The following is a 13,191-nucleotide window of genomic DNA, read 5'->3' as shown; positions in this document are numbered from 1 at the left end:
CTCACCCCCCACGCCCTCAGTTTTCTGACAGTGAAATTCTGAGTGAATGCATGCAGGTTTTGCCCGGTAATGCAAGGCTGCTCCCACGGAACAAAGACGGACGCATGCAAACAAAGCCATGCAAATGGGCGGTTTTGCTTAAGCCCGAATCCAGGAGCTTTTCTGTAGGGAAAAGATTCCCAGACGCGTTTCCGGAGGAGCGGCCCCGCGGCGGGGCGCGGGGTGTCCGGCCTCCCTCTCGAGGCGGCCGCGGGGGCGCGTTTGCATAGAGTCAAGGCGGAGGGTGGGTGCCCCGCGCTGGCGCTCCCGGCCGGGGCGCGCCGGGGCTCCGAGGGGCGGGCGCCGGCCCGGGGCGCTCCCGAGAGGCCGCCAGGGGGCGCGCGCGCCGCGGCCGGGCTCGCGCTCGGGGCTGGGGGCGGAGCGTCCTGTGGGCGGGGCGAGCTGTGGGCGGAGCGTCATGTGGGCGGGGCTCCGGGGCGGGGCGGGGCCGGGCCCGGGGCGGGCGGCGCGATCTCGCGAGACCCCGCGCGCGGGAGCCACGGCCGCCATGGCGGACTCGGCGCCGCCGCCCCGGCGCGCTGCCCCCCGCGCCACGTGGGTGCGGGCCCGCAAGGCGCGGCCCCAGCTCGCGCTCGGCCGCCGGCGCCGCCGCCAGCTCGCCTCGCTGCGCGGGCTCGGCCGGAAGCGCCTGCGGCGGCGGCTCCTGCAGGCCCAGGCGGCCGGCGCGGACTGGCGGGCGGCCGGCTGCCCCTCGGCGCGCGCGGCCCCCCGGCCCGCGGCCGCCGCCCCCCGCCCCGCCGCGCCCCCCGCGCCCGCCGCGCCCGCCGCCCGCCGCGCCCCGGCCGCCGCCCCGGCCGCCGCCCCGAGCGCCCGCCTCCCGCCGGCGCGGCCGCTGGGCCCGGGCCGCGCGCTGCTGCTGCTGCCGCTCGAGAAGGTGGGTGGCGCGGGGCGGGGCCGGGCCGGGCCTGGTGGGGCGCGCGACCCCCGCGCCCCGGCCCTCGCTGGCGGCGTCCCCGCGACGCCCCGATGTGCCCGGAGAGGACACTGCCGGGCCGCCTGCCGAGAGGTGTGCGGCAGAGGCAGCACTGGGGTTCGCCGCAGGCAGCCCGACTGCAGCCCCCCTCGCTGGGAGCCCGCGGAGGGGCCTCAGGCAGGACCGGAAGCCAGAGAGCAGCAGAGCCCAATTTATGGGACCCCCTGGTGGTCCTCGTGTACTTGACGGTCACGTGAAGCGGGGTCCTCTTGCTCAGAAGGCAGCTGCCTTGGACATGTGAATAGCAATTAAGGGTTTTTTTTTAAGATTTATTTATTTATTCATACAAGCACTGGGTACAGTCAGAAGCGCGGGAGGATGAGAGAATTCACCAGAGCCAGAGCGGGGAGCAGAGCAGGCAGAAGGACCGAAGGACACTGCTGAGGGGAGCAGCGGGCGGCAGGAGAGGTCTGCGCCCCATGTGGGACCCGCGCCTGGTGGTCAGGGATCGAACTGGCGCTGCAGAGGCTGCGGGCAGCTTCATAGCCCAGCGCACAACCGCTGCGCCACCTGGGGAGGCCCAAGGGTTTTTTTTCTTTACGTGCAGTTGGTAGCAACAGAATATGTAATGTTCTTTCTTCCCCTCCTTTCTTTCCCTGCTAGGATTTCACATTCAGCGGGATCTGTCGGGTGACCTGCCTCTATGGCCAGGTGCAGGTGTTTGGTTTTGCCATCAGCCAAGGCCAGCCCCCCCAGGATGTCTTCTCGACCTATACCCACTCTCGCCTGACCATCAGCTCAGTTCACTACTTAATGCCTGAGAGAAGCAGGAAGGAGATAAAAAGGGAAGCCCGGGCTTTGCTCCGACCGCACCTTAACCGAGGTAACGGGAGGAACCTGCTGCTTTCCTGCTGCTTTGCTGCAGGCCTATAAGGCCTCTCAATTGTAGGTGCTTACTGTGTTTAGATAATGCAGACTTCGCTGTCCCCGTTTATTTTTTATTTTTGCATAGAACTGGGGTGTAGGCCAGAGGTGCAGGGCTGAGAGGATTCACCAGAGACAGAGTCCCGGAGCAAAACAGCCAAATTACTGAAACACACTGTTGAGGGGAGCAGCGGGGAGACAGGAGAGGTCTGCCGCGCCATGTGTGGGTCAGCTCCCTGGCTGGGGATTGAACCAAAGCGGTGTTGGCCCTGAGATTCAACCCCTAGGCCACCAGGGAGGCCTCACACTGTCTGTGTTTAAACCCTCACCATAGTGCTGTGAATGGAACTATTGTTTTCATTTTTTTATATGAGAAAAATTAAAATTTACCTTTTAGCTGAGGAGATCATAGTCCAAAAAGCAGGTAGAGAATTGAATGGAGTCTCCCTTTCTAAGGTAGTTTATCTTTCTCCTTATAGAGGACAGGTGTTGGCTGATGAAGAATTTTTCTCCTCTGTGCTCCATTGTACTGCTGGAACAACTGAAAACCCCCACCGTGAACTTCATCAACAGCCATCCGGGCTTGTCGTATATTTTCGTACAAGAGGTAAAACCAGTTTTCATTTAGAATTTAGGTAGTTACTGTTTTCCCCAAAAGTCTTGTCCACTGAGTGTGTTGGGCGCGCCCTTAGGAGCTCAATCTGTCTGCTGGGTTGTCTGTAGGTCACGTGGAATGTAAGATGTGGGCACGGGAAAGATGATACAGAAGATGTGTTGTCTCCGCCCCACCCCCCTCAGCTTCATCCCCCAGAAAAAGACATCATTTCATGTTGTGGTTGGTTTAGCACCTCTTGGCATTTTTATTTATTTTTTTTTTTTAAGAATTTTTTTTTTTTAATAGAGGCTTTTTTTTTTTTTTTTATTTGTTTGTTTGTTTTTGTTTATACATGCACTGGGTACAATCAGAAGCGCGGGAGGGTGAGAGAATTCACCAGAGCCAGAGCGGGGAGCAGAGCAGGCAGAAGGACCGAGGCACACTGCTGAGGGGAGCAGCGGGCGGCAGGAGGGGTCTGCGCGCCATGCGGGACCCTCATCCGGTGGCCGGGGAGCAGCCGGGGATCGAACCAGCGCCTCAGAGGCTGCGAGCAGCTTCGCAACCCAGTGCTCAACCGCTGCGCCACTGGGGAGGCCCACCTCTTGGCATTTTTAAAAATGATTATCTTTACTATTAATGGCGTTGTGGACAGACTAGATGTAGGTGTGAGCAGGAATCAAGGGATTGGGCTTTTTGGCCTCATTATCTGGGTGTGTGGAGCAGGAGGCGCAGGTGAGGCATGCGAGCGTGCGAACATCCAGTTGGAGGTGTCAGGTGGGCAGCCTGAGGGGTGACTCCGAACTTCAGAGAAAAGACTGAAAGTGTAAATTTCAGCTGAGGAGGACTCCAGAAGCCATGCGACGGGCAGCGGCCCCTGGGGAGGTGCCCAAGAACCCCCAAGGGAGAGCTGGGCGGAAAGGAGGGAGCAGCTGAGAGGCGGAGACGAGTGAGGGAGGGGTTGGCACTGAGCGTGACCAGGGGGAGTCCTTCCCGGACAGCAAGTGCACGGCTGCGTCAGACAGATGCTGCGACCGGAAGATGAGGCCTGAGGAGGCTGCTTATGTCTGGATCAGAGAGGGTCGGTAGATCCCCAAGGAGGATAACCTGGCTGAATGGAGCTTAGAGTTTGGGGCTACGGGGGAGAGGACCCCAAGGGTGCAGCAGCAAGGCATTTGGTTTTGTAAAGGAAGGGAAAGCAGATGACAGAGTGGTAGCGGTATTAGTGTGATCAAGAAGAGTTGCTTCCCCCCCCCCCCCACCAAAGATTTACTTATTTATACAAGCACTGGGGTACAGGCCAGAGGTGCGGGAGGGTGAGAGAATTCACCAGAGCCAGAGCGGGGAGCAGAGCAGTCAGAAAGACCGAAGGACACTGCTGAGGGGAGCAGCGGGCGGCAGGAGAGGTCTGTGCGCCATGTGGGACTGTCGCCGGTGGCCGGGGATTAAAGCAGTGCTGCAGAGGCTGCGGGTAGCTTAGCGGCCCAGCATTCAACTGCTGCGCCACCCGGCAGGCCCCCAAGAAGAGTTGCTTTTTGTTTTTTTGTTTTTTTTTTTTAAGTATTTATGTATTTATTTATACAAGCACTGGGCACGGTCAGCAGCGCGGGAGGGTGAGAGGATTCACCAGAGCCAGAGCAGGGAGCAGAACAGGCAGAAGGACCGAAGTACACTGCTGAGGGGAGCAGCGGGCGGCAGGAGAGGTCTGCGCGCCATGTGGGACCCTCCTCTGGTGGCCGGGGAGCAGCCGGGGATCGAACCTGCGCTGCAGAGGCTGCGGGCAGCTTCGCAACCAGCGCTCAACCGCTGTGCCACTTGGGAGGCCCAAGAGTTGCTTTTTGTTAAGGTGGGTGGAAAAAATGTTTGTATGAAGTCACTAGGTGGGATTGATGGAGGGGTGAGAGAGCTGCTGGCGCTGCAGAGAGGAGGGAGGGTGCTGGGATTGTCGGCTGCGAGCTTGGCCTTGGAAGCACCGGACGCGGTGTGTCAGGGGAGCCCAGCGAATGGCAGGGCAGGGGCAGGCGCAGGTTGCTCTGTTGGGATTTCTGTTGCTTTTGAACAAGGTTGGATGTCACAGCCGAGTGGGGTGCTGGGAGTCAGTTGGTCGCCTTTCCAAGTTGGAGGTGAGAGAAGACAGGAAGGTGGGACAGCAGACAGACTTGGGGCTGCATCAGTTTCATTGTGCAGAGCCGAGTGGCTTGATCAGGGCAGTGGAGAAAGGACCAGAAAGCCTGTGGAAAAGCCTTTGCCACTTGAAAGTGAAAGTTCTGAATGGCAAGATGCGACCTTATGTTTTCATCTCTATTTTTCTGGGGCTTGTGTATTCGAAAGGATTTTGCCCTAAAGCCTTAAGGACCTCATGCCATCGGGGTGTCTCCATCCTCAGCAGTGACAAATTACAAGGGTGTGGTCGAGGCAGGTCTCTCCTTGCTCCCCTCTTCTGTGCCTATTGGACAGTCCTTGGGCCTCTGGACTCGCCTCCCACTTCCTTGGGCTCCAAGTGTGCTCCTTGTTCTGCTGTTTCTGGAGACCATCTTGACTTTGTTCCAAACCACCAGCCTGTTCCGCAGCTGTGGGCCTCCTTTCAGTGTTCTCGTGGCGATCACTTTTAAATTTCCGTGTTTTCTTTTCCCGTGGCGGCTCCTGGAGAGGCCATGGCAACTGGAAGTGGAGCTTAAGTGCTGGAACACAGAGACATGAGTACTTTGGGATAGATTCTGAAGGACTCATCGAAGGATTTGGGGGGTGAGAGAGAGGCTTTATTCCTTTAGAACTGAAGAAAGGGGCATTAGTTTTCACTTTTTCTTAGAGTTTAAATTGTTCGTTTCAGAGTCCAACTTCCCAGATTAATGCTGAATCTCTAGCCTTGAGATCTGTCGGCATTAGAAAAGAGAAAAAGAGAAAAAATGGCCTTCGTTTAACTGAGAGTGCCCTCTCCGCCCTGGAAGAGCTGGTCAGCGTCGCCTGTGGTGAGTAGGACGTGGGCGAAGTCCAGGCACGCCCTTGGGACCGCTGTGAGTGGAGCCCTAAAAGAGAGCGCTCGTTCTGGGCTCATCTCTGTTTCCCCGCAGAGGAAGTCGATGGCTGCCCTGTCATTCTGGCGTGCGGGCCCCAGGACATCGGGAAGTCCACGTTTAATCGATACCTGATTAACCAGCTCTTGAATAGGTAAGTGTTTCTATTCTGTGTGACGTGTTGCTACATTTTTGGTGTGAGGTGAGATTTGAGAAACTTAATGGCATGCGTCTGTACCCCTAAACTGCTGGCCTGGCGTCTGTTCCCGTGCTTGGAGTCAGGTGTCTCGGGGCATGTGGCCTTTCCTGTCAGCTGGCAAAGGGGCCTTTGGGTCTGAGTCTGTGTTCGTCCAGGTCCAGAGAGAGACAATAGGGATAAGATCTGAGGTTTTAGGGGAGACAAAGTGGTGCCTCCCATGCGTGGACACCAACCACCAACCACCTATGCCCTCTCCCTCCTCACCTTCCCGGAAGCTGGCGTGGTGGTGGGTCTACCCGCGTCGGGGAAGCCTCTAAGGTCTGGCTTATCCTTCCAGGGCGTAAGCTGCCTAAGGTTTTCTTCTTTTCAATTTCCAGTCTTCCTTGTGTTGACTATTTGGAGTGTGATCTGGGACAGACGGAATTTACTCCTCCTGGCTGCATTTCCTTAGTCAGTGTCACGGAACCAATTCTGGGTACGTATTGTATGCTTCTTAATGTTGTGGTTTGATGAAACTCAAAAGTAATGATGCTTATTTAAAACTCAAAGAATGTGTAATTATAAAAAGAGAACGTTACCCTATCAAGCTTACAGTCTTATCATAACTCTTCCCCAGCCTGTAAAAACATTTCAGTGAATGGAACTAATGCCCATTTTGTTTCATGTAAGTGAGAAACACCTTTTCTTTATAGTGACATTTTCTGTAACTGTGTAAAATGGTCTATGAGTAAACCAAGTTGTTAACGCTGCTATAATATTAACAATCTATAGGTTTTATTAAGCACATATCGATTCTCCTGCTACTGTCGTTTTTCTGGTTTTGAATCCAACCTGGGGTCCCCAGTTGCTTTTATGTTGTGGTAAAACACACGTGACCTGGCACTTGTCATGTTAACCAGTCGTGCATGTACTGTTGAGTGGCGTTAAACACACTCACAGTGTTGCCCAACCATGTCACTGGTGGTTCCAAAACTTTTTTTTTTAATACTTATGCATGCAAGCGCTGGGGTGCAGGCCAGAGGTGTGGGGGGTAAGAGGATTCACCAGAGACAGAGTGGGGAGCAGAACAGGCAGACTGACTGAAATACACTGCTGAGGGGAGCAGCGGGCGAGTCAGGATAGGTCTGCTGTGCCATGTGGGTTGCTCCCTGACTGGCCGGGGATCAAACTGCTACAGAGGCTGCGGATAGCTTCATAAGCTGCATCTTAACCCCTTGCACCACCAGGGAGGCCCAATAGTGTATTTCAAAGCAGGCGTGCCTTTGCATTCAGTGGAAAGCTTAGATTTCTGAAAATGGGAGTACAGCTGCTCTGTGGGTGCTGTGTTCTCAGCGTCTCTCCCCTCCTCCTTCTGTGATGACAGTGGAAGGAAAGCCCTCCCACCCTCCAAGGGGTAGAGGGCTGACAGCCCTGACCCTTGTCTTCCAGGACCACCTTTCACCCACCAGAGGACACCACAGAAAATGGTGTATTATGGGAAGCCTTCCTGTAAGAATAACTGTGAGAGTTACATTGAAATAGTCAAGTACGTGTTCAGCGCCTACAAGCGGGAGTCCCCGCTCATCGTCAACACCATGGGCTGGGTGTCGGGTAAGCCGCATGCGTGTCGGGAGGCTGGGTGGCCACGGGGAAGAGGCCATTCCCCCAGCCTGTGCAGAAGCCTGACTCTCTCCCACTCACAGATGACGGGCTCCTGTTGCTCATCGACCTGATCCGCCTGCTGTCTCCCAGCCATGTGGTTCAGTTCAGCTCCAGCCGCAGCCAGTACATGCCGCGTCTCACCCCCGACTACGTCGACGACATGGACGGCTTATACACGAAGAGCAAGATCAAGGTCAGAAATAGGGGTTTCCACCTGGCAGAATTCGCGGAGACTTTGGACTTTGCTGATGACGAGAAGGAGAGTCCGGTGGTGTTCACTGGACACAAACTGATGAGCGTGCAGTCGGAGTTTGCATTCAGGAAAACTTCAAGAAATAGGTACGTCATGTCTTGCCTGGGAGGCTCGCTTCCTCTGGCATGATGCTGCCTCTCCCCTCGGGTTCTTGAGTACTCCCCGGGGCCTCAGGCCTCTGCCACAGCTCGTGCTCCAGAAGGGGACTCCGTTACTCTGGGAGCTCTCATTACCCCAGGGAAATGCCTGGAGTGGCCTCCAGTTGGAAGGAGAGTGTTCTGTCTCTCCAGGGAGTTCGCGGAAGGTGGGCTCCATGGTGTTAGGGTGGGGCTGACTCTGAATCTAGAACCCACGTGGTGACAGACGGCCTCTGGTGCTGTGTTCGCTTTTTGCAGGGAGTGGCACAACAGGATTTTCCGTGATTTGGCAGTGTTGGGTTACCTGGGCCAGCTGCAGCCCCCGGTGCCAAAACCACTCTGCCCCTTGCAGGGTCTGAAGCCCTATCAGGTGAGCTGAGACATGAGTACTGGAGTCTTAGGATTCTGGGTGGTGATAAAATAGCAACAGGTGGCTCTTGCTTTTTTTTTTTTTTTTAAAGATTCATTTATTTTTATACAAGAACCAGGGTATTGGCCAGAGGCATGGGAGGGTGAGAGGACTCACCAGAGACAGAGCGGAGAACAGAACAGGAAGACTGGCGAAATACACTGCTGAGGGGAGGTGTGGGCGAGACAGGAGAGGTCTGCTTCGCCATGTGGGATCCTCGCCGGCCAGCCAGGATCAAACCCGCGCTGCAGAGGACAGCTTCACAGTGTGGCGCTCAACCGCCTGCGCCACCAGGGAGGCCCTCTTGCCTTTTTTTTTTTTTTTTTTTAAGGATTTATTTATTTATTTATACATGCACTGGGTACAGTCAGAAGCGTGGGAGAGAGAGAGAATTCACCAGAGCCAGAGCAGGGAGCAGAGCAGGCAGAAGGACCGAAGGACACTGCTGAAGGGGGCAGCCATGTGGAACCTTCGCTGGCGGCCGGGGATAGAACCGGTGCAGCAGAGGCTGCGGGCAGCTTCGCAGTCCAGTGCTCAACTGCTGCACCACCAGGGGAGGCCCACCTCTTGCTTTTTTTATTTTTAAAACTTTTTTTGAGGACAATCTCTTCGTGCTTACTCTGTGCTAGACTTTGTTCTAGGCCTGTGCTGACTCCTCACCGGGCCCTGTCATTGCTCCCATTTCACAGATGATAAAAAGTGGCATTGTTAGCTCGGGCTGGGTGCCCAGTCCCGGCCAAGGTACTCCAGGGCCAGTGCCTTCACCCTCTGCGTGTTGGGGCCGGGCGCTCTTTGGAGCTCTTCACCGCCTAAGAGGGACACTCATGACACTGTGTGGCGACTGGATGTGGAGGTGTCGCCTGACCTGCAGCCCCAGGCCCCCGAGGCACCTCCCTGGAGGAGCCGGGAGGTGTTCAGGGGGTTGGGGCTGATGTGCCGTTGCCTCGTGGGTGACACTCTGGAGCCAGACTTGAAACTTAGGTGCTACCTTTTGTTATTTCAGATTTGTTTTTGAAATCTACATGACTTGTTGCCCGGGAAGGTACACATTAAATAAAGGGAGTCATTCATCGAATGTTCCAATCTATTTTCTAATTCAGTACGTTTTGTCAGGGAGTAATCGGGGCTTTCTGTCAATGAACAGATTTTTACTTTCTTATATTAAGGGACTGCTCTGTGGATGGGGTGTTCAGTCTCCCTTGACTTCTCATTTAGGACATCTCCAAACATGTACCCTGTTTGTGTCTTTGGAGAAAAGTCCCAGGCACTTGGGTTGGATTGCTGGGATCGTTGCTGTAGGCGGGGCCCGGGTCAGCGCTGTAGGCTCTTCACGTGAAAGTGGCGACTGCCCACCCGGGGACTCACTGGCTCATGTTTTCATTCCTTTTAGATACTTTTTGGTAGGTGGTTTGGCAGGCAAATTTTTTTTTTTTAAGATTTTATTTATGCATACAAGAACTGGGGTACAGGCCAGAGGTGTGGGGTGTGAGAGGACTCACCAGAGACTGAGTGGGGAACAGAACAGGCCGACTGGCTGAAATACACTGCTGAGGGCCTCCCCTGGTGGCGCATGTGGTTGAGTGCAGCGCTGTGAAGCTGTCTGCAGCCTCTGGAGTGCCGGTTCGATCCCCGCCAGCCAGGTGAGGGTCCCATGTGGCGAGCAGACCTCTCCTGTCTCCCCGCTGCTCCCCTCAGCAGTGTATTTCAGTCAGTCTGCCTGTTCTGTTCCCCACTCTGTCTCTGATGAATCCTGTCACCTTCCCACGTATCTGACCTGTACCCCAGTTCTTGTATAAATAAATAAATCCTAGGGAAAAAAAAAACACTGCTGAGGGGAGCAGCAGGCGAGACAGGAGAGGTCTGCTGTGCCATGTGGGTAACTCCCTTGCCGGTGGTCTTGCAACGCCAGTGAGGGCAGGAGGGCGACTGGAGTGTAAACACTTGAGCTGGTGCAACCTCTTTTGTGTGATGTTTATCTCTGTAGTTTCTTTCTACCTTATCCTTCTCATCTTAAACTCCTAGAACCATGGCTCTCTCACTTAAGAAATAGACCTTAGTTAAAGTTACTACTTTTAAGAACTATTGCTGTGTCAGCAAACTCCAGATCATCTTCAGAGGAATCAATTCTAAGGTGGTCAGATTGTGATAGCTGGCCAGGGATCGAACTCGGGCTGCAGAGGCTGTGGATAGATTCATAGGTTGTGTCTTAACCCCTTGCGCCACCAGGGAGGCCTGACAGGCATACTTTAGATAACTGATTAGTAAATTTGTAAAAATTAGAAACAGTCTTGCGAAAAAGTGGGATTAATAGAGGGAGATGCAAATTTCCTTCCAGGTCCCTTTCAATGCTGTCGCGCTCCGGATCGTCCACTCCGATGTGGCCCCTGCCCACATACTGTACGCCGTGAACGCCAGCTGGGTGGGCCTCTGCAAGATCATGGATGATGTCCGCGGATACACGCATGGTCCTATCCTGCTCGCCCAGACGCCCATCTGTGATTGTTTGGGGTTTGGTGAGTAGGAGTGAAACGAGTCTGTAAGCCACCGACACTGACCCCTTGAGCTGGGCTGGCTGGTCCTGACCGAGGAGCCCCGCATGGAGCCTGCTAGTCAGAAGCGTCTCTGTCTTCTGCACACAGGCCTCAGGTGGGCAGGATCTGCTTCTGTTCTGCTTCCTCTCCCAGAGCCCCTAAGATGCAGGGTCCTCGGGTCTGGTCACTGGATGTTTCCCTAACATGTGACTCACTGTGAGGGCCAGCCCCTCCTGTGGCTCACTCCCAGATTGTCTCCCCGGCCAGCTCTTCACCTGCTTCATGCCCGTGCTCCCCATTGGGCGTTGGACTGAGGTATCGCTAAATGAGCTAAATCCTTGAATAGTTGACTGCCCATCTCTGGTTTGGTTTTTTTTTTTTTTTTTTTTTTTAGATTTATTTATTTATTTATACAAGCACTGGGTACAGTCAGAAGCGCGGGAGGGTGAGAGAATTCACCAGAGCCAGAGTGGGGAGCAGAGCAGGCAGAAGGACTGAAGTATACTGCTGAGGGGAGTAGCGGGCAGCAGGAGAGGTCTGTGTGCCATGTGGGACCCTCGCCAGTGGCTGGGGATCAAACTGGCGCAGCAGAGGCTGCGGGCAGCTCTGCAGCCCAGCGTTCAACCACTGCGCCACCAGGGGAGGCCCCCCCATCTTTTTTTTAAAGATTTATTTATTTATTTATACAAGCGCTGGGCACAGTCAGAAATGCGGGAGGGTGAAAGAATTCACCAGAGCCAGAGCGGGGAACAGAACAGGCAGACTGACGAAATACACTGCTGAGGGGAACAGTGGGCGGCAGGAGAGGTCTGCACGCCATGTGGGACCCTCGCCTGCGGCCAGGGATCGCAGTTCTGCAGCCCAGCGCTCAACCGCTGTGCCACCAGGGATGGCCCCTATCACTGGTTTTGTGCCCTGTGCGCCTCAAAAGCATCCCACAGAAATCACATCGCTTAACATAGACCACGAAGAAGGGCTTGATGGTGGGGAAGGTTAGGAATGTCCTTGTTTCCCAGTGCCTCCCTGCCTGTGTCCTTGGTCAGCAAGGACACTCACCTGGAGCCCACCTATGCCTCACAGCCGCACGAGGAGCCGCACGACAGCAGCTTCCCAAGTCCTCCCATCATGCTCTGCACTTTTGCAGCAAAATAGTTGAAATGGAAGCTAACTCTGTAAAGGCCCTTGAGTTCGTCTGGGGGGGCGGTTGGGTTCCTTCCTGAGTGTGTGACTCTCATGTGTTCTAGGAATCTGCAGGGGGATCGACATGGAGAAGAGGCTTTACCACATCCTCACCCCTGTGCCCCCGGAACAGCTAAGACATGTGAACTGTCTGCTGGTTGGGGCCGTGTCCATCCCACAGTGCGTCCTCAAGTGCCAGGTGGGTGTGGCGCCAGGCAGCCCCACGGGCTGCAGCCCAAGACCAGGGCAGAGGGAGTGAGGGCCTGGGGTGGGGCTGAGCCCCAGGGGAGCAGGGCCTTGTTTGGGACACTCAGTCTGTGGGAGAGGCTTAGGGAGGTGGGGCAGGAAGCCAGAATGGCCGCAGCGGCCCAAGGCCAGGAACCGCCAACGCTCGTGGTCAGGAGCCTGTGGTGCAGCCGATCTCCTGGGAGCAGGATGTGGGAGAAGGAGCAGAGGCGGCCACCCCAGGATCACCTTCCTGCCGCACCACAGGAAGGTCGTGGGGGTCACATTGGCCAGGGCGTCCAGAGGGCCGGGCAGGCAGCAGGTCTTCCTGCCCTCTTGCCTGCTTGTTGCCCTGTAACAGTTTCTTTTGTTGGGGACTTGGGCACTCCCCTGTACCACCTGCACTTGTGCTGTGTGGTGCGGCTGTGGCTGGGGGGGACACAGTCCCGGCTGTTGCTCCGAGCAGCCCTTTCCAGGCCCTGATGTCCTGGCAGGAGCGGGAGGATCCGCAGGGCCCTGCGCTCTGCGGAGGAGGGGGTGCCGCGCACGCGCCTCACAGGGCTGGCGGGGCCCATGTGCGCTCTCTGCTTCGTTTCAGCGCGGGCCCGAGGGCACAATCCCTTACATCACCACGGACTATAACTTTAAACTTCCTGGTGCGTCAGAGAAAATTGGAGCAAGAGAATTCGAGGAAACACATAAAGAGAAAGTGCACCCGAAGCCTAAACTCTATCGGAAAACGAACTGATGTTGCTCTTTTCAGTAAGGGAAAGGAATTTTTGACCAAAAAGCCTGCCTTTGTCTCCAGCCTGGCCCGCGTAGTCGTGGGCTTCTCTGTGCGGATGCTTGCGCCGCAGACAGTGCCTCGTGCGGGACTCGTGGGCACGCCGGCGTCTGCCCCAGCTGCATGACCTGGAGTTTTGCCCTCGTCATCTGTGTAGATAACCATTTGCTGCCTATTTTATTTTCTAAAGGGATAAAACAGCAAGGAGAGGTTTGTATACCATTAAAACAGAAAGAACGTGGTTAGTTCTGCAGAAAGTTCCTGAAGGACCTAATTGCTGGAATCCAAATAAGAACAGAGAAACTGGGGCCGCTGAGATGTGCCTAGGAG

The 13,191-nt window shown here is 55.6% G+C and overlaps 1 protein-coding gene across 1 annotated transcript; it reads left to right on the top strand.

Annotated features, from left to right (window-relative positions):
• Positions 1 to 547: 547 nt before the first annotated feature.
• NOL9 (nucleolar protein 9) lies at positions 548 to 12,825 on the top strand (the record flags this gene model as incomplete). The annotated part of the gene is made up of 12 exons (XM_084241844.1): positions 548 to 934; positions 1,637 to 1,856; positions 2,377 to 2,504; positions 5,320 to 5,458; positions 5,561 to 5,657; positions 6,080 to 6,177; positions 7,131 to 7,292; positions 7,385 to 7,682; positions 7,992 to 8,103; positions 10,478 to 10,655; positions 11,918 to 12,051; positions 12,676 to 12,825. The coding sequence occupies 12 exons, from the start codon at positions 548 to 550 to the stop codon at positions 12,823 to 12,825; spliced, it is 2,103 nt and encodes a 700-aa protein (XP_084097970.1).
• Between the last annotated feature and the right edge of the window lie 366 nt (positions 12,826 to 13,191).

The sequence above is a fragment of the Talpa europaea genome (assembly GCF_964194135.1).
Source record: "Talpa europaea genome assembly, chromosome: 9".
In the NCBI taxonomy this organism is placed as follows: domain Eukaryota; kingdom Metazoa; phylum Chordata; class Mammalia; order Eulipotyphla; family Talpidae; genus Talpa; species Talpa europaea.
The sequence above is the reverse complement of the archived record's forward strand: the minus strand, read 5'-3'. Positions and strand labels throughout refer to the sequence as shown.